This window comes from Rhyacophila brunnea, unplaced genomic scaffold (assembly GCF_057557595.1).
Source record: "Rhyacophila brunnea isolate RB1 unplaced genomic scaffold, BYU_Rbru_1.0 scaffold_12, whole genome shotgun sequence".
Lineage (NCBI taxonomy): Eukaryota > Metazoa > Arthropoda > Insecta > Trichoptera > Rhyacophilidae > Rhyacophila > Rhyacophila brunnea.
The window spans coordinates 3,340,286-3,367,126 of record NW_028232774.1 but is presented as its reverse complement, the minus strand read 5'-3'; the positions used below and the strand labels follow the sequence as shown (position 1 = coordinate 3,367,126).

Below are 26,841 nucleotides of genomic sequence, written 5' to 3'. Positions count from 1 at the left end.
ATTTTGTAACATTATTTCCGTTTTCGATACAATTTCTTTCAGATAAATATCAGTGGTGACTATTATGGTTCATTCATCGAATTAGTAGAAATCGACATAAATAGATTTTATGAATTTTGGCAAATTTCAAATTAACTGTCTTCGTATTAACAGGGTTTTACTATAATAATAATGGCGACATTGTATGGAAAATAAGATGCATACATTTTGTTTATCACTTTTATTTAAGAAACGATTTTCACAAATATTTCCAATTCCATATGGCTTAAAAAAATTAAATATGTTTTTCGGTTGATTGGTGTATGGTTAATCCATATCATACGAACAAAATGATAATGCTTCATTTATAGATACATAGGTAAGTTTTGCCAAGAGGTTGTCCATCAATTGCACCACACGATTTTCGGTTATTTTACGACCCTTCGACCATCGGCTCAATTCCCCCCAGCCCATGCAGTAAAAAAAACTGACTATTGATTAATTATATTTAGTCAAAAATTACATTAGATCAAACCCCGCCCCTTTAGGGTGTGGATGTCATATATGGACGACCCCTGATTATAAATACATTTGTTTGATATCCTATTTTTTAAAAATTAATATCTTACGAAGTATCGGGGAAAATAATAGAAATGCAAGTCACACACACGCACATACATAAATAAATATCTATATAAATGTATATAATATGAAGACGATATACCATTCGATTATTTATAGTAATAATTCTCATACACTTTCTTTTTTTTTACTCAAAATAACTATTTATGCACAATTCTCTGTGATTATATAAATAATAATACGTAATTAATTAATGTATAATAATGAAATAGTAACAATATTCAACCCACATTAAAAACTAAAAACGACAAAGATATAACACAACTCAAATAAAATGTTAATACATACAATCGAAAAAATCGACTGTTCCAGATAAGTAAGTTTCCACTTTTACGCCTAATTAATAGAATATTTTTGTACGCTAAAATTAAGATTATTCGAAATATTTAAAATTAATATAGGCCCACAATCATGTGGTCTACTGTCCAGATCTCATTTTTAAATTGACACTCCATCGCCGAGCTGTTAAAACGTCCAATGTGCTTTCAATTATTTTTTTCGCGTCTATGAATAACTTGATTAATTATAAATAACAGATTGTAAAAGGCTAGCCATCATGGCTACGTAAATTAGAGATATTAGTCTTATTAAAATGAAACTTAAATCCATTAGAATTTAAATTCAAATTCCATTAAGTGAGACAATCGGAGGTTTCTGTATTTAATTATATTTTAACTAGCAAATATTACCAGGTGGCAGTAGATACCACCTGTCGACATTCTCATTCGTCTCTCTCAAACGGTTAAGTATTTACTGTCTTTGTTCTGGTGTTTCAGACTCAATTATGTTAGTGAGCTGCTGCATCAGCCTAGAGCCTTTATAGTCTCCTGACTCTGCCGAGCACGCTATCGCCGAACTCGTTCATTTGTCAAGCGGCGACAATTAGCTGATGGTTCTTCCTCATCCATGTTTCTATTTTTTTATTGATTGTGTATGTTGCCAAAGGTTACAGTAGACCACAGCACCCTATAATCGCTCAGATAACACACTAATTTCTTGACGCTCCAATCACTCGACATGCTATTACCGCACTGTAAGCATTTTTCATACTATGAGGATCATTTGTTTTGTTTCACGACGCGATTAAAATAAGATTCCACCGATTTTTCAAATTTGGAATTTGCATTTAATACGTCTTCTCTCTGGCACGCTCTCCCTTGCACATTTTCATATGTGTTCTCCCATGCGTTACAGAAAATTCTAGACAAATATAATATATTATATTTTAATATTGGTGATATAAATGAACAGAAAACAAAAAAAAAACATTTTGAAACCAAAATTGAAAGTTTAAACAGTTCCGACGACAATATACAATTATTACAATGTTGACATGCAATGATAACTTCCGTCGCACCCAGTCCACGACATGGTAGATGCATTCATTTTATTCAGTTTTCACTTTAATCTTTCTTTCGATAAAAATATCTAAATTAAAACAAATTAATCGCTACTTCACACATTTTAGAGTAAAAAAAAAACCACACGTGTGTGCGCCAAAGCTACATCTGAAACAGTCGGTCGGTTCGTTGTACGACAATAATGATAGAAAATAATTACAATAAAAATAATCATTACCTAATACTACATAATAAACATAGTGAAATTGGGGAAAACAATGAACGAAGGATGACGATGGTAACGTAATTTTCATGCGCCGACATATGGACACACACCTATTTAATAGATTTTAGTTTCTATAAAACCCTTAATCCTATGTTCAATTTTATACATTACATTATAGTATGGTCATACAAAGCCTGGTGCAAAAATTATGCTACACAACTCACAGCAACTAACGATAGCGGATTGTTAATCGTTAGCAACCCGTGACATATATATATTTCGTATGTTAACAAAGTTAGAGCAATGTGAATGCTTTTTACTCAGCCATTCACAGACAGGCATTGTATCGAAAGATTTGGCATTTGTAAGACGAAATATATTTAATTTTAGATCACATTTAATAATAAATGAAGTTACACACATTGACGCGTGACGCTCACTAAATGACAGCCATTACTATAAGTGATATTTTTGAAAACGATAATGATTATCAACGACATGAAAATAACGCATGCGTCACCTCAACACTGATGTATTGCTATGGTCTGATGTCATTTTCTTATCTTAATTACCATTGCATCGTGCCAAAAATATTACACCCTCTAGTCATTATAGATACATTTATCACGGTATTAAGTGACGAAATTATATGAACCTAAAGCTACAATTTCAAATTAATATAAATTACCGATTAGGGACTTTCAATTTGAAGCGTTTACGACATGGCAGATTTGCAAGAATAAAAATACTGCACTACTAAACGAATGCAATGTCGATTTATCTGCAGTAAATTAATGATTGACAACTTACACACATTAAGATATGACTAATTTTTGTCAATTCGTTGAATGTCTAGCCAATATATTATATATTGTGCATTTTGTTCTAGATTATTATTCATAGGCAGACTATGAAACAAATAATATTGGCAGATTTTTGCACCAAACTTTATACATAAATATATATATATTTCATGAAAACTCACATCTTTTTACTTTCTCTTGTTAATAATAATATAATCATTGTAGTAATGTAATAATAATAATAATTATGAGAAGTCAGTGATGTGCAAAACAAGTACATTATAATATTTAATCATACGCGTTACATATCCTCGATCGATCCTCAAAAACGGCAGCATTCAAAAATGTCCAATAGCATGCGCGCCGGAAATTAAAACACGAACTTAGAACGAGAACAAAATAAAGCCGGTACCGATTGACGAGCGCCGCCCTCCCGAGATGGCCGCCGCCGACACTCGACTCGCTCGCAATGCACCGACAGAAAACAAACTACGTCCCGGGAGACGGGAGAGATTTAACTAAACACACGACCCGGACGCCGCGGCCGCCGTTTTGGAAAGAGGCCGGCCACGGCGGCCGCGCATCGCCGTCGTCTTATCCTTTGTCACTCTATTTTAGTAAACTTAAAATTTTAAGTCGGTTTTTTACATTTTATGTAGATATTGCTCTGCGTGTTGGGTGTGTGTATGGAACGCGTCCACGATATATATTGGTGTCATATATTTTTTTTGTTTAGCTTCTTATGTTCAACGATCAGATCCAAGGTTGTCTCACGCCCCCCACTGCCGCTGGCCGCGGACAGTCGGGATGTGACTCGCCATCATTCAGGGAGACAGAGCTGGAAGCGAAAGATAAAATATAATTTAATTACTATTCTATTGAAACGTCACAGAAAATATGTCCAAGTAGTCGGTCATTCAAATAATATAGGTCATACACTACATAATAAAATAATTTTTAAAACTGTAGTATGTAAATTTTAATTAGAGTCCAGTACAGGGGGAGAAAGTTGTTCAGGGACCCATTTCAATGATGTCATTTTTATTAGATGAATAATACCATACTATTAATTTATGAACTCTAATTAATCATTAAACTGATACATATCATCCAAATGAACAAGTAAAAACTGAATTATCCTCGAATCGGCCTGATCTATCTTTAAAATCGCCACAAAGTAATTTCACTAAACATGATCTATCAATATCGTTCTATCAAAACTCGGCATAGAGATATACAGACAATACAATTGATAGAGCCATGCTCGTCCATCTGCTACGGTTGCACTCAAAACCTAGCCTGCCTTTTCGTCAAACCAATAGGATTCTTTCATCCTGGGAAGCCGCTCAAGACCACCCAAATATAGGGCAGATTCCGACATCCTGAAAGATCACAGAGTCTATATGGCGGAGCTACGGGATGCTGCCATAACTTGAGGAGACACAATAAGACTGGCAAGCAACATGGATAAATAAGAATAAGGTAATTGATTGCGTATCTACCTGTTACCGTATGTGTGTTTGTGGCTGTGGGAGTTACAATAACTCGTATTGCCTAAGGTGCATCCGCTGTATGATGTCTCGGCAGTCGTTGAACACTCGCTTTATATTCTCCGTGTCTACTGCGCAAGTGAAATGCGGGTAGCAGTAATGCTTGCCGTCGCCTGAAGCCGTACTTATGCGCTGCAAACAATACAAACATTCTTCAAATCAAGATCTGAACATAATCATTATGTGAGTGCGATAGAGAAAGTTTTCAGAACCATAACAAATAAACTGAAACGTAAGTGTTGAATTCACTGCCATGAAGTCACTGTATAGTTGTCTGCCTTATTAATGATGAGGCAAATATACTGCGGCTTCTATATCGAGACATACACGTCACCGCGGTTGTTTCTGGAACTAAAACCGTTGCAATACCGCCAGCATGCAAAAAGCGCGTGATGTAATACTGTCATCGCATACAGCGCCATGACATAGATGTCAATATATAGAAAGCGCACAATAGTGCAGTTCTTTATATGAGACACTTGCACTAAGATCCCGAGATATTATGTGCAACAGGTGTTTTCATTATGCACACCGATTGCCATGCCACATTAAAAACTCGAAAAACCCGTATACAATAGAAAAAAGTAATCTATTACAACAGAACCATGCAAAATAGCAAGACTAACTCTTCCCTTACCAGAAATTCATCCCTGATGAAATATTTAGCCCTAGCAACATCAGGATGCTCTCGAGTGTCGGGACAGGCATCGGGGGGAGTTGTATAGCGGGTGAATTCGCCAAAGTATTCTTCCAGTCGAGATTTGCCCGCCAGGACTTTCTCTGCCAAAAGATCTTGCTTATTCAAGAACAGGATTACAGATATCGTACGGAGCCATCTGAAAAAGGTAGATAATTCATGATCTTACTCCTCCAATGCTTCAGAAAATTATCATTTATATCGACAAAGGTGAATAAAATATTAGTCAGTGCAAAACTATTAGAACCTTTTTTTGATTTTATTGACTGCAAACAAAGTGTTTGGACTATAACTAGAGGAAATCCACCTGCAAGGGAGTTTTCAATTGTCAATGTATGACATGCAATAAGTTACCTGTTATTCCAAATGCTCTTGAAGAGTTCAAGGGATTCCCTTAGCCTGTTCTGCGTCGGGTCTTCGCGCAGCACCATGTTGTATGAAGAACACGCCGTCACAAAGATGATGGCTGTTACGTCATTAAAACACTGGATCCACTTGCGACGCTCATCACGCTGCCCGCCCACATCAAACATACTGGAAGTAAACATTGTCTCATTATATCTATGTTTTATTGACTTCAACGCTGACACACCAGCTGAAGCTAATATCTACAGTGAATTACGACAGATAACTGAACTTGGCTTTGCTGAAATCGAAGCAAGAGCCTGCTGATCAAACAAGATGTTGATCATGATGCCCTCGTGGGCATGATCCAGTTCTGTGTCTGTTTTTGTTTCTATGGATACTTCTATGTTATTGTCTGCCATATGAGAGAATGAGAACTCTTTTATAGTGGAACAATTTAACCTTAAAAATGTGGTGACGCTCCGACTATGACTTATCTTCTGTATGGTTATAGTGCTGATTACTGAATGCTATTTACCTAATCGTAATATTTATTTTATTATATCGTTTTTTGCTACTCTTCTTGTTGTAATAATGTTTAGCCCTATTAAATGTGAAACTAAAAACAAATAAATTAATGACACAATGCTGTACATAAGATTTTATTGCATAGTTACTACAGCTTCCAGAGACATGAGATTATATTGACTAAATTATTATAATTAATTTCTGGTAAAACATCAAAAATTATAAACAATAAGGTAATATTTTAAAAAGAGAACTTTTTTATTCAGTAATAAATTTCAATCTGAATTGATGCTTCCAGTAAGTTTACACTCTGCATTTTAGTAGATTCAAAAACTTTTACAATAATAAAATCGAATGACTTATCATTGATACAGTGGAAAAAATAAACTGAGTACTTGTTTGATTTTAGTTTCACGTAAGTGATGTTTAAACTATGATGATTGAATCAAAATTCCCACATCTATACTGACAAGCCATGCACAAAAAATAAATGTACAAGTGAAATTCTTTTGTTAAAAGGAAAACGTATTGCTGGGGTTGCTTGATTACATTTCACTACTTGTGATTTTACGCGATTGTCCACCTAAATATTGATGGTTCACGTAACCGGTGTATACATCTGATCTCGATGCCAGAAAACCCAACCACTAACTGTTTGACAGGAGCATAGACAACTGAACTTTTGAGGAGAGCGTAGAGCAGTAGAGCACAACCCAAGAATTAATTTTAGTCAAATGTTCTTGTCAAATAATTATAAGTTTCCGCCTATTTCATTTTAAATAATACGTCTAGACTCGGGCGAGAATATACCATTATCAGTGACACTTAATTATTAGTCCCTGTGCAATTAGAAAATGAATAAATTATTGGCCCTACTGTTGTACATCACTGACATAAAATTAATGAAGAATTAAAAGTGAAATTGACATGATTATTTAACTACAATAGAAAGCTTGTATTAATTTTTACTCACTGGAAGTTGACTTTATCAACTACGAACTGCGTCTCAAAGATGCCGGAGGTCAACACTCTGCAACGCAGAATGTCCTGCTCGGTGGGAGTGTAGTTTGGTTGTTTTATCACATGCACTTGATCAAGGAAGCTGAAACATTCACAAACACAATATATGTCAGGTAACCATCTAACAAAACATGATGTTAATTACGTTACCTACAGTAAACCCTGTTAATACGAAGACGGTAAATTCGAAATTCGTCATAAATCAAAATATTCGCTAAAATTTATAAAATCTATTTAAATAGTGGTTTCCACTAATTCGATGAATGAATCATAATAGTCACTGAAAGAAATTGTACTGGAAATGGAAATAATGCTACAAAATAAACTAAAAATTTTTTTTTTAAGTTTAACTGTTTTGCCATATATTTTGTATTTCGTAATTCAAATATTTTTTTGATTTCCATTCGTCTTTTTCGAATTAACAGGGTTTTACTGTAGTACAATTACTCTTCAATTTTTCTGATAAATAGAACCTTTGAACACACAAACTATTATTGTTTTTCTAATTTCTAAAACCAAGTTTAGTTCTCTATATAATATATAATATATTCAAGGGTTTAATTCAGGGAGTATGCGAGGCTATGTGTTCCCTTTAACACGAGTTACAAACAATTTGGTTAACTTTTGCTGTTTTATGTCTCTACTCCCATGTCTGCGGCAAGCTCAATCCGCTGCACTAGTCTCAAGGATGACGTGTCTCTTTCTACACAGCATAACCACTTTACTCTAGGTCCCCCCCACCCCAACTCTCTTTTTCCTTAGGGCTAATTTAATTAACAAACTTTTTCTTCAACCTTACAACACTATTAACATTTTTATCTCAGGCCTTATATAGGCCCTATCTGAATAGACAATGGTTTTTCTCCAACATCCTTCATACAGTAAAACCTCGTTAATAACACGGATAATTCGAAATTCGGTGTAATTCGAAATTTTCACAAAAAAAAATTCCCTGAACATTATTTCCATATAAAACCATACCTTTAATTCGAAATTATTTCAGAGTCCTGGCATATAAAAATATTCAATAAATCGTAATAAAGTACACTATTTTATGAGCCAGCCATTGAAAATTGTGACACGACTTTTCTCAAAACATCATAAATTTCGTCAAAATTCACGTCAAGAATTCGTTTAACGAGGTATTACTGTAACACCTTTGAAGGGAGCCAGCGAGAGTATGTTATGTATGTAATTCAGATTTCTGAGGGTAAATCTGTTCAGATACTAAGATCTCAATAGTGAACTTAAATTGCCAGTAAATAAAACTGAGCTTCGACCGACTGTATACAAAGCTTACAAAATGGATACTGGGTATGACTAGAGTAATGCGGTGGTTGGACTCACTACTTAGCGCAGTCAATGAGTTGATACTCATTGCTCCTGTCGAAGGTAGAGCGCACACCGCGGTCCTTCCAGAGGGCCTCGGTGTGGTCGTAAAACTCTGCCGGGTAGTCAAAGTCGGGGCCGGACGCCACGTCCTGGATATAGTCCACCCGCGCGCGGTTCTCCGACAGCTCTAAGCTGATCGGGGGGGTCAGGGTGCTCATCGCCCCCGTTATTGTCTGCAATTCACACACAATTCATTGTCAATTATTAATATACCACTAAAAGAAATTTATCATAAGAAAAAATTATGAATTGACAAATTATTCCAATATATAAATAGTTTCTTTTTAATATATAAAATAAAAACACAATAGCCATAACTAGAGTATGCAATTCTAGGATCCCATTCAATTTTTGATCCCGATAATCCATTTTCGTACATTGACAATCCTAAATTTTGGTATTACATATTTTTGTCGAAAATAAAATATTTTTTTATCAACACAGAAATTTCTTATATTGCCACTTGGATGTTTGGTTAACCTAAAAAGACATTGTCGAACCTCAATTACGTATACTGCCCCCATAAGGAAAAAGGTAACTTTTCGACAAAAATCACAAATTGAGTTAGTGTACAGATAATGCTCTACGTAAAATTCTGAACCATTTGATATAAAGTCAAAAGCAGTATAAAATTTATTTCTGTATAAAAATCGACATATTGTTTTTCGTTCTTCTCATGATAACGGTAGTTATTCTAAACAAGAAGGCGAAGATGCAAAAACACAGCATCGATTGAAAATATACTGGTATTTGCTTATAGACAAAAGATTCATCAAGATCCACATTATTGAAAAAATTTTTAAGAAAAGTTGAAAAAACATGAATGTCTCATTATCTCAAAATGTGACTGCAAATAGCTGCCTTTTTGTTTATGGGGGCAGTATACGCTGTATCGCGGTAGTTATTGTTGTAAAATGTCACGTGTCACATTGTATAAAGGTACCTTGCCTTATGAGACATCCATGATAACATCTACCATCGGAATGTGTCGTAACATTTTTATTGATTTTGGACGTTATGTTGAATTAGACCTAGTGACGGCATAAGCGAGAATTTCTCATGCTTGTTTACCAACAGGTTGCATCAAGTAATTATTTTTAGGGTAGAGAGCTCACTGATAAATCATCGACTAAGTAGAGATAGAAATAGTCTTACAAGAATGGCATCCCTGATGTTCTTCTTAATGTCCTCAATCTTTTCCTTCCTCTCTTTCTCTGAGAATCCATTTACGTGGAGAATCCTCATCTGCTTCACGATCGTAGACTTGCCCGACTCACCAGCTCCCAATAATAGAAGTCTATGAGTCGCTCTGTACAGCTGAAATAGTCACAAAATATTGTTGTTTAATAACAAAAAGATGACAAAATGAGATTCTTTATCAATAACTCTGGTACGAATGTCCAAATTATATGTGCCGTCTTGATTCCTTCCATAAAAATTACAGTTGTCAGTCGGTTACTTAAATCATGAACAAAACAGAATATTTTTTATTCCACCACAACATAAATAGGAATACAGTAAAACCTCGTTAATAAGAATAGGGATAATTCAAAATTCACCGTAATTCGAAATTTTCGCAAAAAAAAAGTCCCTTGAGCATTATTTTCATATAAAATTTTAAATTCAATTCGAATTTCGAAATTATTTCAGAGTCCTGGCATATAAAAATATTCAATAAATCGTAAAAAAGTTCACTATTTCATGAGCCAGTCATTGAAAATTGTGACAGACTTTTCTTAAAACATCATAAATTACTTATTTTAAGGTAATAAAAATAATCCTGACATTTTATGATCCATTAACACACACCGAACTGGAAATTTGGTAGGCACATCTATGATCGTAAACGATATGAATGAAAATCAAAAAAAAAAAATTTTATTTTAATATTTTTCCCCCATACATTTCATAATTCATAATTCGAATTTTTTTTCGATTTTCGGTCCCTTGGAATTCGTATTAATGAGGTTTTACTGTATTGCTTGCAGTGCTAAGGTCATACGTTGAAAGTATTTCAGAAGTTGACAGCAAAAATGATAATGTATAACATACTTGTCATGAAATATGCAATTAACAATACCATAATAGTTTGTATATTTATATATCTGACCATAAGAGCCGGCATAATATAGTATTTCCAACACTTCCCAACTCAATTTTAGATTTTTTTCAGCCCCTTGATGTCTATGGACTTTCCGTATTTGAATTCAGAAATTCATGTTTCTGTTATGAATTGACATAATGGCTCCGAGGTATAAATGTATTGGAATTAAATACAATGAACTCTTGATTATCTGTGCATAAGGAACATTAGGATTAGATGACGATTTCAAAACCTCATCTGGACTGCTGAAAAAATTGAAACAATGATATTATGGCTTCTAGTACAATTACTCATTGTATCAAAAACTCTCCCAGACGTCATCCCCTGTATAAAAATAAAAACTTAAAAAAAAAAATTCATTGACAACAAATAATGGATACAAAAGTTTATTTGACAAAATAAAAATTTATTTGACAGAAAAATGTGGGAATACTTTGAACGATTCCTTTGGACATAAAAAATCCAAAATTACGATTCTACTTATTTTTCGAATTGAATTTCAATCAACGAGAAAATTGCAGTGACACTTCTATTTCTAAATAGCTCTCTTTAAAACCAAACTAATGAGAGTGAGATTAATAATTTTTTGTTTACTTTGACGGTCTTGTTAAATAGATTGCTCAATAGGCCGTGTTTATTGACTATGAGTAATGGAATTTATTATAAGTGAACCAAAAGAACAACGTGAATGTTTGTAATACCTGTTTGTCCTTTTGCAACTGACGTGTAATGGCGTCGCTACGTCTCTTCTGCGACTTGAGATCATCCCCTTCGCCCTCTCCCGCCTCGCCACCACCCTTTCCCCCCACCGACCCGAAGCAACCCATTGCTGACCACGCAGCCCACCTGCAAGCAAAGAAACATCCCCGTTTTAATCACACACCATCCACACGGCACAGGACACAGGAATACACATATAACTCCCCTGTAAAAATATGTTTTGGATTTTTTAGCTAACCAATGTATTTTGATTGAAAATCTGATAATCATAATGATGGATAAAATGAAGATATTTTTGTTTGAGATGCCTAGTCCACCCCGAGATACATATTATGTAAACAAATGAATATTGTATGGAAACTGTTTCCAAATATTTACAAACATTTAACATGTTCTGATACAAATAGTGTCCATGTATTTTTGTATTACAAAGAAGATCAAAAACATCGTTCATGTACAGATATTCTTGGTTTGGACTTGGCTTAAGACCCATCTGTAGCAACGTCTTAAAGCCCAGGCCTACTTTGGCTGCCTGGTTTTGAATGTAGTACAATTCATGAACAATATTCATCAACGATTTTTGTTCTATTGAGGTTAATACTCTACTGTATGGATTCACAAATCCCAATACATCAGCCTCTTCAAGCGATGATGACAGAAAGCAGACGACGTTAAAAATACCGTCACTTTAAGATCACTCAAAGAACATTAACATTGTGACATTTTAGAAGCCGGAATATATATGTAGTTCGGAATATGGGTAAATGAGAAATGGGACCAGTCGCAGGAAATAAAAACAAGGATTGAGATCGCAAGGAGTGCCTTTCTCAAAATGAGACGCCTCATTAGCAATCGAGACCTTAACCAAGATCTGTGACAGTGTATGGTCCATTATCATGTTCTCTCAATCCTTTTCTATGCTATGTAGGTATGGACGCTAAACCAAGCAATGTCACGGAGACTTGAGGCTTTCGAGATATAGCTGTATAAACGCATCTTCAAAATCCCTTTAACTGACCGGGTTACAAGTGTTGAAATTCTCAATCGAATGATAAAGACCTGAGAAGTTCTGTTTAGTATCAAAACCAGAAAACTACAGTACCTAGGTCACATTATGAGGACAAAAATACAGCATTCCCCAACTTGTCATCCAAGGAAAGATCAAGGGTAAGCGTAGCAAAGGACGATGCCGCACATTGTGGCTAAGAACCTCTGTGATTAGTATGACCTGTTCCGGATAGCAGATGATAAGGCAAAGTCGCCCTGATGGGGGATAGCACGATAATAAGAATATAACATAGTAATTATCATACTGTCAGCGAACAATTGCTACTTCGGTCTACTATGATCATTGATATACTACTGGATGAATCATTATGCTTCTTAAAATGACGCCCGATTTTCAGCGAGTCGGCCTTTGTTAAAACTTACTGGGTAAGCCCGATCTAGCTTGCATCTTACTCTAACTAATAGTCAGCGCATGACGACTTGCTCTGTCTGCTTTGCGTTGCAGCCACCCTTAGGTTCACTATTCCAAGAACGCAAATTTAGTTTTACAGCCAGGGCAATACGGGTGAAATTCGGGAATCCATGTTATCGGTCTTAACGCATTATACCTACAAGGAAATATTATAAGACGATATTCATAATATCTTTTGTGGTACACTTTTAAAATGACACTTGTATGGGAACTGCTCATCTAGTAGTATATCAATGACTATGATATATAAGTCCTTTCTACTGTTCTCAAACTAAAATCACACTATATGAGACATTCGAAAAGCCTGCTCTCACTTGGATTTTAACTCACTAAAATGAACAACTCTGAACATTTTTTAAATCATCCACCATATCTATGGGCCAATCAGGGATGGCACAAGAATTGAAGGGATTAACGGATGAAGGTGTCATGTAACCGAATTTTAAAGTCCGGTCGTTGAATGAATAAAGGTATTATATGGAATTCATCATTTCATCCGCTAATCAATTATAGGAAAAGATGCAATGCTGAGCCCTATGGGGTGCCTAACCCAAATCATTTGGTGGGCCAAAAAAAATATTACTGAACTTAGGTGGGCCGGGCCACACATAAAAAAATAAAACAAAGAGCTTATTCAAAATATTTTATTAAAATATAATTATTAATGTGAAACTTGTTTTTTTTTATATCTTTTTCATATTGACTGGTAATTTAGCAGACGCGCATCGCAGTTGATTGGTCGTGTTTTCATCGAACAACCTGCTGCGACACTTCATTTTTACTACATTTAATTTTGAAAAGAACGATTTGCAGTGATATGTAGTCCCAAATGCTGCTGTAATGCACATTGCCAGCCATTTTAATTATGGAAATTTATCTTCGAGAATATATTTCTGATACAACTCAAGTTTGAAAATGCACTTTAACATGCTTGATTGCAGTTCTATTAGCTCCATTTATAAATTTGGGGGCGCTGGTTCCACATCCACGTTAAATGGAGTTAAGAATATTTTGAACATTTCCTCATTTTTGCATAAATGCGAATCTGGTATCGAATGCTTCAATTAATTTTGTGACTTCATTAGAATATTTTAAAAAATCTATTAAAGTCATTTAATAATGGGAAATGAATTGAATTATTTGATTTGAATGTTTTGTTATGAAGGATTTTGATTCTTGATAACATTCTGTAATAAGCTTATTTTCACCTTGTAAACTTCAGATTTAATTCATTTAATTTCATTGTTATATCTGTCAGAAAACAAATCTAGAAGGCATTGATCTAACTTTGATATATAAATTGACTAACGCAAGTAAGCCATATAACCAGTGCAATGAACGATTTCTCGATTGGTCATTGCCCAGATTATAGCTGTCTCACTCTCACTATTGTTTTGCCGACTCCACACGCTCGCTGAGTGTGTGTAGTAAGAGAGAATAATTAAAAACATTTCACAAAATATAATATAAATATGGTAAATTGACAATTGTATGACTACCAAAATGCAAAATATAGAAAGCTGAAAACTTCAATTGGGCCTTGGGCCACATTTCTCTATGCGAAGATTGTAGCGCAATTAACGAAAATTAGTAAACTGTGCAAGCTAGATTACGTGCACTGTATGAATGACAATGAACCAGCAAATGGAGTAAAATTGAGATATCAATAAGGTGCAGAAAAGGCAGGGCAAAATTCATTGGCGAAATACACCTCCCAATGACTGTCATACAGTTGGGGTACCAAACTGGAAAGCGGCCACTTGGAATACTGACAGATTTATTGGAGCAAGTCACGACCCACACCGGATTGTCACGACAATGAAAATAACACTTTTTATATTTCCGTTCAAGATATTTTGAGACTGTCTCCTACCTTTCAAGTCCATACTGACTGACTCCATCCGAACAAAGCATTCTCACGACACTAAAAAATAAATTCAACGACCACGGAGATTAACTGCAAATGTGCATCTTGCGAGCACTCATTGTATACATTTTGCTGGCGGAATTCGAACATAAATAATTTCTTTAAGCGCAAATAATGAGTGTAATTATTCGAACACTGACTGTCAGCGGCTAATGGGGCATTGTACATTATAAAGATGACGAAAATAGTCTCTTCTTTCAGATCAATAACGTAATTACATCGTTTAAAAATAAATTGGAGAATATTATATTATATCTTGGCGACTAACGACTGCATCAAATTTGATACAATGTATTTACATGCCCACATGTACACAAAACAGATGTAACCCTTTGAATGCTAAACAACGATATATCGTTGTTCATAATATCACAATGCTTAAAATGATAAATTATTTTGGTAACTTCGTACTGCAGAATTCTCAAACTGTTTTTTTGTTTTGTGTTTTATTTGCACATTTAATAACTTTTTTTAGCATATCGACTGCTTAATCTGCAAACCAGCCAACTGCACTTTTGACCAAAAATGAGATTTTGATGGTATTTTGTTTGTGGCATGTTTTCTATGCTCACACAAAATTTTAAATTCCTAAACCTATAAATAAATGCGTTATCGTTCTTCACACAAAACAGTCAACTGCATGTGCCAAATTTCCAATATGGAATAACTCCGCTCTTTATATAGAAAAGGGAAGCTAAAATAGTGTATTAATTCATAGTGCAGCTTATTTCTAAAAAAAATTCATAATCGTTAAATTATTAGGTAAGTTTTTGCTCCTCCCTGAACAATTTGCCCAAATGGAGTTAGCCGGTTTGCAGATTAAACAGTCGATATCCTTTTTGTGATGTGAATAATTTTAAAAGTCACATTTCACATATCAAGAGGTATGCAAACCCTTAAGTAATTAATATGACAATAAAATTCAGTTTTCAGTGGTCTCTTCTGCATTGCTATAAATTTATTTTTAAATTGAAAAAGAAAGAGGATGAAGAAGTGACATTCGACCTGACTCGACTATATACTATTACGGATGCCTTGAAATAATTACTACCTGGCCTGCCTGTTCTTCAAGTCAAAATGCATTCCGGCATTCTGGAAGACCTACTTACTAGCCTTTTAAGATAAATGAGACCCGCCGTGATACACTCAATATCCATTTTTGTTAACCAGGTTTGTTTAAACATACATACTTAATTCGGAAACATCTAAAACACACATTTTGAATACATCTTGAAAAAAATATCGGAGCCGGAAGGACTCAAATCTGCATCCATCGGTTTCCAGCCAATGCGCTATATAAATTTAGCCACCTGCTCCATACCTAATTACAACAAAATTAAACAATGCGACTTTGTCAATATTGGCGACCGGCTTTTGTAATTTGAATCAATTACCAATAATGGGTTCATACCTTGCTCCGCCATCAGGATCTCTCCAAATTTTAGTTTTAACGTACTTACATCTATTAATTTTAATTAATCAGTTTTATTCTATTCAACGAATAACTCACAAGATTTAAGAATTTAACATTCATAATTCGGAACTCGCCTGGCACCTATTTTTTTTTTTTTTCAAGAAAATGGGTGTGTTTCTGAGGTGTTTCCGAATTATGTTATGTTCAATAAAGAATTACTTACATTCTTAAATATTGTGAATTATTCGTTCAATAAAAAAAACTTTTTTTTAAATATTATTATCATTGAATCCCTGCAAGTTCACTGCGACTGATATTTTTTAGTGTAATGAGTAAGCCTACACAAAATAATATGTATATTGTACTTTACATATGAATGATGTTTGGCATTATACTCTTCAACAGGTAAATAAAGAAACAGAAATAAATTTTCATCATGTAGCACAAGAACTCGATATAACTTTCCGAGGACCAAACTTTTAGAATCTTCGTCAGCCCATTCAAATCTCTTGACGGTACAGTCGATTTCCATCCACCCAACATTTCATTATATCCAATAAGTAACTATAGTTATTTTCTATTATTGTGTTAACTGTCAATTCATGGTGGAACTGCATTGTATTATTGATTAATTTAATAAAACGGAAATTTTTTAATACTTATTCCACTTTTATTATTTAATAAATCTAGACCGGTTTCGTCCAGTTAAAAATGTCCCTCTGAGGCGGACGAAACCGGTCCAGATTTATTAAATAGTACATTTAAAAAAATTGCATTTTATTGAATTAATCAATACTACTATAGTTATGTCAGTGGGTGGTTTGAAGCCAGCAACAGAGCGTGCGAAACGTGTTGGATTTCACTCAAAGTTCATCAGTCAAAATAATAAATTTAGCCCTTCTGCGGATAAAAGGGTGTCATCGTGACAATGTTAGTTTTCAGTAACTCAATTCAAGCGACGAACCATACGTTTGACTACACGCTTGCAAAAAATTATTATTTAATCTCCACAAAAGATGTGAGTATTAGGATGATGATTCCCAGTACGTATCACATGATTTTTGAACCGGCAGGACGTATAATATTGTTATTATCTTAAAAAGAAGTTTTCGGGGAAACACTACTTTTCAGTCGAGGGGCTCAATTATTAATACATATTTGGAACCAGGGCATGGGTGGTTTTGAAGTTTTCATATTCCGGAACCTGATCTACGATGATTAGCTGTTAGCTCCACATCTATTAAATATATGATTTAAATTCATTTAAAGATTGCAAAATTTTGGCTGTCTCGGTTCTTAACCTAACCTAACAGAAATTATTTTGCCTAGAAGTACTATAGGCCTATAGCGTCGTTGGTCAAAGGTTCAAATCCTAGGTCTGGCAAGTACACATATTGTTTTTCAATTTGTGTATGAGTCAGAGTATAGACCTAATAGGTTGATCAAGTAGCTAACACATTCAAAAACAAAATCTGTTAATACAAACCTCCACTCTGTGGAGGCCCATATGATCTTATTAGGATCGTACATGGTCAAAAAAAAAAAGTACCATGCTACATTGAAAGTTCAAACTGTCATCTTATAATATAACAAAATTACTTGTAAATAGTTTTACATCATTGCAGATGGACGACGTCTAGTCACTGACTTTTCGATGATGTGTGTTTTTATTATTGCCGGAGACAGTTAGTTTTTATTTTCTGCTGATAAATGTTACTGTAAAGTTTAGTGTAGAGGTTACAACGGCTGATGATTAAATCATTCTGCATTGCAGGTTCATATTATGTAGCAAGATTCATAATTTTGCTCTAATTATTTCCCAGGGTTGCACTTGTTTTGCATTAGTTAGGGAAAGTTTTTTTAATACTACATATTTAGAATAACAGTCATGTAAAATGGCAAACAATAGTATTTAAGTAGGGATTGCAATACCGGTATTCTGAAAACCAGGATCCCACTTTTAGTCGATACCAAAATATCGGTTTTATAAATCTAAAATATCGGTATTTTCAGTATTAAGAAAGCAGATAAATTAAAAGTAATTTATCTGAAATGACTAAATGAAAAAAGTTTTAAAGGATAAAAAAATTCACCTCTTTGTCGTGAAAGAATTGTCTTGATAATATGTTGTTAACGAATACCGGTATTGATATTTTCATTCGGTATTGCAATCCCTATATTTAAATGAGTAATCATAGCGATCGTGTCAATATTGGGCTGCCGTTTGCCACAACAGAGAATATTAATTAACTCATCTATAGGAATCATTATCAAATATTGTAATACACAAAATAGTAAAAATTCTTTAATAAGAGCCAAATTGAGAAGTTCTTCACTTCTGACTTATATTTGGGGACGCTCAAGAGGATATGATCGGCAGCCTCCAACTTGCTATATAAATATATACAAGGAGATGCTATAACTCTAAGCTGAAACAATTTGAAAGAAAAAAAAACACTGGCCTGTTTTAAGAACTGAGAAGTAAAATTAGTCTAAAGACATTACAAAGTAGTCTCACCAGCAAGCCGGCGCCTGGTTGTCAGGCGCTGGTGCGGCCGCAGAGTCGGGGAGGCCGCGGCCCGCCCCCGCACCCGCCTCGCGTGCCACGCTGCCTCCCTTGCACCTCGCCTCCTTCCTTCTCGCTCCCTCCTACGCTCCGCACCTATCGACACCCCCTCCCATCACACTGACATCACGGGTGATACGACAGAGGAAGCCTGCACTCTTTCTCCGATATGCTCTTCGAGACGACAAGCTTACACCGCCGAATTTAATTATAACAATTACTATTAAGCTTAAAAAATTCCAACACGAAATATTATTATGTTGCTTAATAAGGGTGATTATATTATAACATTACACGTCCAACAAAATAAGCTCACTGCACATTTACAGCTCTGGGATACATACACTATTTTAGACGAATGAAATATTACATTATTAGAGCACTGAATTGAGTCACCTCATGGCACGCAACAGTTTAAATACACGACAATTAAATGAGAAAATAATTGATGTTGAGGTTTTTGTATTTATTCACTATTGGAAACAAACGAATAACGTCTCCACACTAGACGTGGCCGTTTCTTGTTATTCGTGCTAATTCTAAACACAAAATCAAACAGCGCCTCCGTCGGTGACTAGACTGAAATCAGAAAGAAGAAAAAGATATTAGTACCAAAATTCCTATGCGTATTTCAATTTCAAAGAAAGACATGAGAATGATAAAATCGACATAAATACTTTGTGATTTAATCACATTATATTACTTTCTACAATAATTATAATTCAATGCAATACTGTCCGCAAAGGCCCAACAGAACAACCGGCAATCACTGTTTGTTCCTACTAGTAAATGATAAATTTTTCTTCAACACGATATAACGCCTGTACACGCGCATGGATGTGATTTACTACTGACAGTATGTATTATCGTGGCCATAACAATAAAATGCATAAGTTGCAAGATCAAAAAACTTCAGCCACTTTTGAATTTTTATGTAACAGTTGGAACTTGTGTAATATCTGCGCCTGCGCAGTAGAATGGTAGTGGCGAACCTGCCGGGGAAAAAAACAAACTACACCGAACAGAGCATTTTGACGTTTACCAATTTTCACAACCCGTCAAATAGCACCATAAAACGACAACGAAGAATGAGATTAATGAGATAGTAATTTTACGTGAAAACAGTTATAGTTGACTTTACACACTATTCATGACATGGGAGTGTACAGGCGTAATAAGTCTTCTAATAATTCTGCATGAATTCTAAATATTAAATACTGTTTTTGAAATGTAGAAATAGGTTAGGTAAAGAATTTAGGTATTTTGAGATAGAATCCATAAAATTTGGAGCAATATTATGTGTCTCTTCATTGATTCAATTTTTCTGAAAATATTTAGTGTGTTCTGACTGAATATTCAAAATAACAGTTAGTTCAGAAATTATATATAAGCTAATACCAATATTAGGCTAAGGCCATCCTCCCACGGCGCAACTTATGTCCGTCGGAACTGAAACTAAAATTCCAGCCAGTATCTAGCTAATGTATTTCAATGGCGGCTCGCTGACAGCGAGACTGGAATCTCTCGGCTTCAAAACGGTCGCGAAGAGATGCGACATGCTAGTCGCGCGGTCTCTCAAGTTTCCAGTCACCGTAAAACAGTGGTACCAACATCATTAGATTCGGTGAAAAATCATATTTTCTTACCAAAATTGGTAGCACTGCGAACAAGTGTCATGCTATAAAAACCATTTACAACCCAAGACGTCAAAAGTACAAGACAAGCAAAATTGAAATAACCTAATTTTATTCAAGTAAACGCGGCAGCGTGCGTGTTGTTGGTTTTTGTACAAAACAGCTAATGGTCCAGTTTGACAGTTTGAGGTTATGTGATTATTATTTCAAGTGGTTTCAGTAGCGCCGTGTGCGAATCATCACATTGGTCAGTTTATGAGTACCATCACCAACCAGTTCCATCAGATTTCAGTTGCGCCGTGGGAGGAGGGCCTATATCCTTGAATTGCAAACCCTAGTTGCAACTTAAATATTCCGTGCAGTCATTATATGTGCAATAGTATTAGTGCAAACGGAACAAAGAACCAGAAAAGTCTACTCTGACTAAAATGCAGTTCACGGGTGTCAGGGGGTACTGCATGTCTGATCTATGAATTCAGGGTTTTACGCATGCTTACCCATTTTTGTCAGTAAATACTTGTATTTGAAATTCACGCAAAAAACAAATGATGAAAGATGACGCAGAAACAGTGATAACTTTGCATTATTAGAGTACCGATAGTACAAAATAATAAATGTGTTCAAATGTGTATTCTATTAATTTTAAAGCAGTTGCCTTTATTTTACATAGACTAGTCGATAGCATTAAATTTTCCTAGATATCATTCTCACACCTTCAATATGCAAAAAAAAAAAGTAGGATTCATTACGTAATGAGTAATACAGACATTGATTGAATCACAATCCCATCTATAAATTATTGTAGATGCTTTAAGATGATCTTAAAAATTCATAATGTACTTTATTTCCCGGAAGAAGATTCCATAAATAATTTTACTATAACTTCTTCATTATAATAAATTAATCCTATTTAAATTTAAATAAATAATATATAAATATTATACAATATACTTATATACAAATAAAAAATGTATATACAATAAAAAAAATTATTGCTATTTAAAAATTGTAGAGAGCACAAACAAATATTTATTTAAACTAACTTTCACTTATTACATTGAAAAAATTCTAACTTCGTGGTAGTTCATAATAATTTAAAAAATATGTTCACTTGATAAGACTTAAGATGTGAACGAAACATGTAACGTAAAACAAATTTTATACATGGTAAAAACCATGTAATAAATAAATTTTATAAATTAAGAAAATATTTTTAGCCATGGATTTCTATTGTACACCCATAATATACCCACTCTAGCTAACATTAGAAATAAGCTTTAAAAAGACAGGATTTTTAAAGTGATACCCAACATGGAGTGGAATTTTGTACTTCTCAGTGGGGGTTGACTTCTGATGACTCGATACGTTCAAACTGTGGAATTACAGTCACTTATTTACTGCAAATCGAAAAATCATGAAAGTTATTGATTTCTTCTTTTTTAAGCTACTTGTTTTTTACTTTGGCTGTATAATATGGTGTACAAGGCCCACAATGGCCGAGCGTAATACGCCTTGGCTTATAATGTCCGTGGGTCCCAGTTTCGAATCTTGGGTCTGGCAAATACACATATTGTTTTTCAAGTTCTGTATGAAGTCAGAGTATTGACCTAATAGGTTGAGCAAGTGGCCAACACCATTTCTTATAAAAACAGAAAAAAGCTGTTAATACAAACTTCCACTCTGTAGAATGCCATTTGATCCAATTTCCGACTATGTCGGATTTTAATCCTCGTCGGATCATATGGGCCTCCACAGAGTAGGAGTAAAGATTTGTATTAACAAATTTTGTTTTTTACGAGAAAAGGATGTCAGCTACTTGCTCAACCTATTAGGTCCATACCCTGATAAGACACAAATTGAAAAACAATATGTGTACTTGCCAGACCCAGGATTCGAACCTGGGACTCACAGCGCTTTAGTCCAACGCTTAAGCCGCGCGGCCAACATGGTTAAAAAAAAAAACCATTTGGATCAAGGCCATTTCCTGTGGAGGTTTCTCAACATACCCTTTTACGAGAAATAATTATTAATGCTCTGGAGCCAAATACACACTGAAAAACAGGTGAATTTGATCTGGTTATGGGAACCTATTGATTTAAGGATGTCGATCTTCCCACTACGCCACCCTAGCTGGATTTTAGACTGTGGCAATGATTATTATCGAGAATATATATATCGTGAATTACTATTTGTAAGTCTCTTGTTCATTGAAAATGTATCACCTTTGAAATAAGATATAACTAATGTATATAGTAACTACCTATAATAACCCAACCCATCTAATACATGGTTATATTGTTTATGAACACTGGGATCCTGCTAACCTAATATGCATCTCCATTATCTATATCTGCGTGTTTATTTCCCATGTAAAATATAACACCAGAAAGACACTGGCCAATGAAATAATTCCCCAACTGGTCGAAAGAATTCTCAACTTTTTTTTTATATTGATCCAAAGAAACGGGATAGCAAACAATGTCGTCACGCATTTCAAATTATTTTGTTTCATTGTTGCATGTTGGTTTATCGCACATACGTGTGAAATGATGGCGACTAAAATCAAGGCCCTATCTATGGCATGGGGCGACTCTTCAAAAATATTAATATATATATATTTTAAATGAAATATCTAATGTCACAATAGTTTACGGATTAGTAATTGCTTTAAAAAAAATTGACATTTCATCTGTCAACAATCCGTGTAATACCCATTCAATAAAATTTAAAAAGATGCCTGAAACGCAACACATAAATAAGATTTTTTAAATATGAAGAATTTGCATGATTTTAATAAAAAAAACACTGCTTTCAAAGATAATAATTTTCTACTGTGAGAGTATTAAATAATTTTAAATTAAGGCGATACTTCAGTGAAACGGCAAATAATTTTCAACTATAGATGCGGTGAAATTTCGGACTGGCTGCCAATCGGAGAGCGAAAGTTGAGCTGTGAACACGTCAATTTATTTTGTGATGGCGTCGAGGGGAATTAATTCTTAAATCGTGTAAAGATAACTAAAAAACGTTACCCATTTACTTGAAAAAGAAAACATGTCAATGAATATATTATTATTGTTACTAATAGAACAATAAACAGAACATTAAATGGACGCATGTTGGATTTATATGACAAATTATATTTCGTTCGGCATGCGTCGCCTAGCCACGATCTTTTTAGACCATGCCTCAACTGAGGTATAGCCTTAACAAAAATAAAAAAACTTTGGTCAATATCAAATCATGGGTTGCCATTGCAGTTAAAATGTCAAATAAACATTTCAGAAGATTAGAAATTAATGTAGGCAAACAGTGAGACAATTAACTATTATACAATTTTTTTGAGTGTAAACTTCCACATAAATGACTGAATTGCAAAATGGAAGGCGATCAAGTACCTATATCTATATAAAACCTGAGTCACTATTCAATGTTTAATCAACTTTGATTTTTAATAGTCGGTGAAATAATAGGTTGTAACTGCTGTGCAGTTAAGAATCAAATTAAGATATTGTAAAATACGCTTTATCATCAGGTTAAATAAATTGTTCTAAAACTGCATGCATATTTGTTAAAACCCACACCATTCTCAACCCCTCAGTTTGCAATATAACAAATTAAGTATAATATATATTTGGCATTACGAAAAACCCAATGATATCCTGGCAGAGAAAAATAAATAGTATTTTGATAACACTATTACTGCGTATTTATGCAAAATTGATTGTATACTAACTTGTCTGATATTGTTCACTGATGAAAATGTACCGTAAAATGGCTACAACCTAATCCCACCTCGGTGGATAAATCTCACCCTATTTTACTAAACATCTTGTTATATAAAATTTTGTTGCCGATCTGTTAATTTACTATCCCTCTAATCAATTATTTGAATTTAAACAAATAGCGAAGAAGTGACCACTAACTAATCAAAGTATATAATATTCAAACTATTGTAAACACAAGTGCCTACGCGGTTAATTTATTATAAAATTATTATATCGTCGATAATTTTCTACAAACACGTATCTTAATTTTTGTCAGTTATGAGTTGGGTAAATGTGCCGCAGAGGTGGACATGAGATTTTACAACTTTCTTTTTAGACCAAACCAAACCAAACCTACCCCAACCTAATATTACCTCATATAATCTTAGTTTGTGATAATGGTGTATCATAATGAATGAAAATTTCAAATTTTCAATTAACGATTATTGGATCGAAAAGCCTATGCGCCGACAGAAAAAGATATTTATTATAATTGTCTACATGGAATAAACTGTTTTCGTAAAAAAATAAATATAAAAGCTCGTGTCCACCTCTGTGGCACAATTACCATGAGTTGTTTGATGTTATGAATTGAGAATTTGAATATGCATATATTCCACTAACACGTATCTTAAAACATACTTTATAACATAATAAATTTAAGCAATTACATAAAGCTCGTATCACAATAAAAGACTTTTATAAATACTATAAACTCATATCTTGAGTTACGTGTTTGTAAGTATGCAGAATACTGAACTCCGACAGATGATTATACTGAAGCTCTTTCTCGTAAGTCAAGATACGTGTTTACTGCAGTAATATTCACAGTAAAGTTGCAACACATTCTCGTGTCTTCGACAATATGACTGATCGGTCAAACGTATAGTGCGATAAATTGAAGAAACATAACATTTTTTTCATGAAAATACATGTAACTATACGAAATGGATATTTCATAGAAGAAAATTTATTTCTAAATAAAAACTGAGATAATAATGTTGTTATTTGCCTCTCCTGAAAAGTTGTGTTTTTTGAGATACGTGTTTGTAGAAAATTAACGACGATATTAGGTAAATTCATCACTTCGAAGTGAAAAGAAGTCATGTATTTTTTTGTAATTATTTATCCATCAGGTGATCAGTATTAAAAGACTAAGATTTAGTTGCCATTTATTGACAGATATTATATCGATGAGTGTCAATCATCAATAATGTAGCAATATAATTGCCAATCAATGACAACTCCAACAATTTATTTCGAAAGACAAAACAGACGTGTACATTATCGTAATATGACAGACATTGGGGTAGGATAGTGTGTGTATGCGGAACTATTCGCATTTTTATAGCACCAAGACTGTGGGCAGCTGACTAAACGTTGTTTACACTTCATTTTAGTTGGCAATTGAATGAAGTTGAATTGAACACAGGGTTTATTGTACGTAACTATACAAAGCACATTCAAACTGTGAGTACTTCGATTTTTTCAGTCGGAGGCACGAAACAACGAATCCACGATCGTTTATTCCGTTCAGAAGATGTTCTGGATTAGTGTTATCGGCATGAGCGAAACGCCTCTCGCTTAATCGCCGCGTGAATAGCCATGGAAAGCAATAAACCCTGCGCTGTGAAAAAAACGTCAAAACCGACTGGTTGAAAAAATGGCAACCGCGGTCGGGAAAATATTTACTGCTCCTCGGCTGGCGCACTTCGGAGAAGTCGCAATATTTATAAACTTACACATTTAATAATAGCACAGATATTACTATTCAAGTCCAAGCATGAGTGAAAGCTAGCAAATAATATTTATAAATAGCTGGTAGATTATTTTGACACAAATATCTTTGCTCTGTCGGCCCCGAACGAAACTACATACACACCCCTCCGACGGGTGAATTGAGTTTTCCGGAATATTGACGGGTTAAAAGCGATACAGAGCAGCAAAGTTCCTAGCAATTAAACACTTGCATTTATATTGAAAGTTTAAAGACTAAACTGAATTGAAAAACAGCTGAATTACAGCAATTCTTGATCGGCTTCAATTACACTTACAGCAAAAAATCAACATGTCGCCTAGTAATGGTGGCTCAATGCCTTCTAGAGTTTATCTTTTTCTTTATAGAGATGGAAACATACAATATTTTTGTCTATTGGTAACATTATTAAAACCCAATAAACCACGGAGAACTGTATAATGTCATAAAATAGGTAATAGAAAAAAAATAAAGAGGTTTTCTGAATTTAATTCGTAGCAGGTAGGTTCACCTATTCAAAAAGGTGTACCTACAGCAAAAAATAAATAATCTAATTTCTGGGAATGAAAGCTTATAAAGCAAGTGAGTACTTCTATTTGCACCTACAAATCATAACTGAAGGATTTTATCATTTAAATAACAATATTATATAGGTACCTACCTAGAAAAATAACATAAATAATATTGCTAATTAAACAGAGACATAATGTTTATTCACAAACATCTTTAACAATTCTCAACTCAATTGGTGCAATACTCCAAATTATTTTATAAAAATCTGACCGAGACATTAATAGGTATCTAGAAGGTACCTAGGTAGGCACCAACTAATGTAGGCACTTTATACCTGAAAATGACAGCCTAGTTAATGGACTCACCAACTACTGGCAACTTGTAAACGCTACCAACTGCAAAAACATAATATACGATTTGTTGTTTTTGAAATGTCAC

General features: G+C 34.2%; 1 protein-coding gene across 1 annotated transcript; it reads right to left on the bottom strand.

The window, feature by feature from the left end:
* Positions 1–3,643: 3,643 nt before the first annotated feature.
* Galphas (G protein alpha s subunit) lies at positions 3,644–26,235 on the bottom strand. Its single transcript, XM_085960665.1, has 10 exons — positions 26,189–26,235; positions 18,686–19,312; positions 11,328–11,472; positions 9,678–9,839; positions 8,478–8,695; positions 7,084–7,212; positions 5,592–5,771; positions 5,178–5,376; positions 4,493–4,672; positions 3,644–3,828 (listed from the first exon to the last, which is right to left on the bottom strand). Exons 3-9 carry the CDS (start codon positions 11,451–11,453, stop codon positions 4,526–4,528), a joined length of 1,161 nt encoding a protein of 386 aa, XP_085816791.1. The 5' UTR covers positions 11,454–11,472; positions 18,686–19,312; positions 26,189–26,235; the 3' UTR covers positions 3,644–3,828; positions 4,493–4,525.
* Positions 26,236–26,841: the final 606 nt, after the last annotated feature.

Bases quoted from the DNA above. Each gene is read 5' to 3' on its own strand.
- Galphas (XM_085960665.1), bottom strand. From the start codon at position 11,453: ATGGGTTGCTTCGGGTCGGTGGGGGGAAAGGGTGGTGGCGAGGCGGGA. The intron at 7,213-8,477 runs GTGAGTCCAACC...TGAATGTTTCAG, and splicing joins CTCATTGACTGCGCTAAGTA to CTTCCTTGATCAAGTGCATG. The intron at 5,377-5,591 runs GTAACTTATTGC...TACCTTTTTCAG, and splicing joins AAGAGCATTTGGAATAACAG to ATGGCTCCGTACGATATCTG.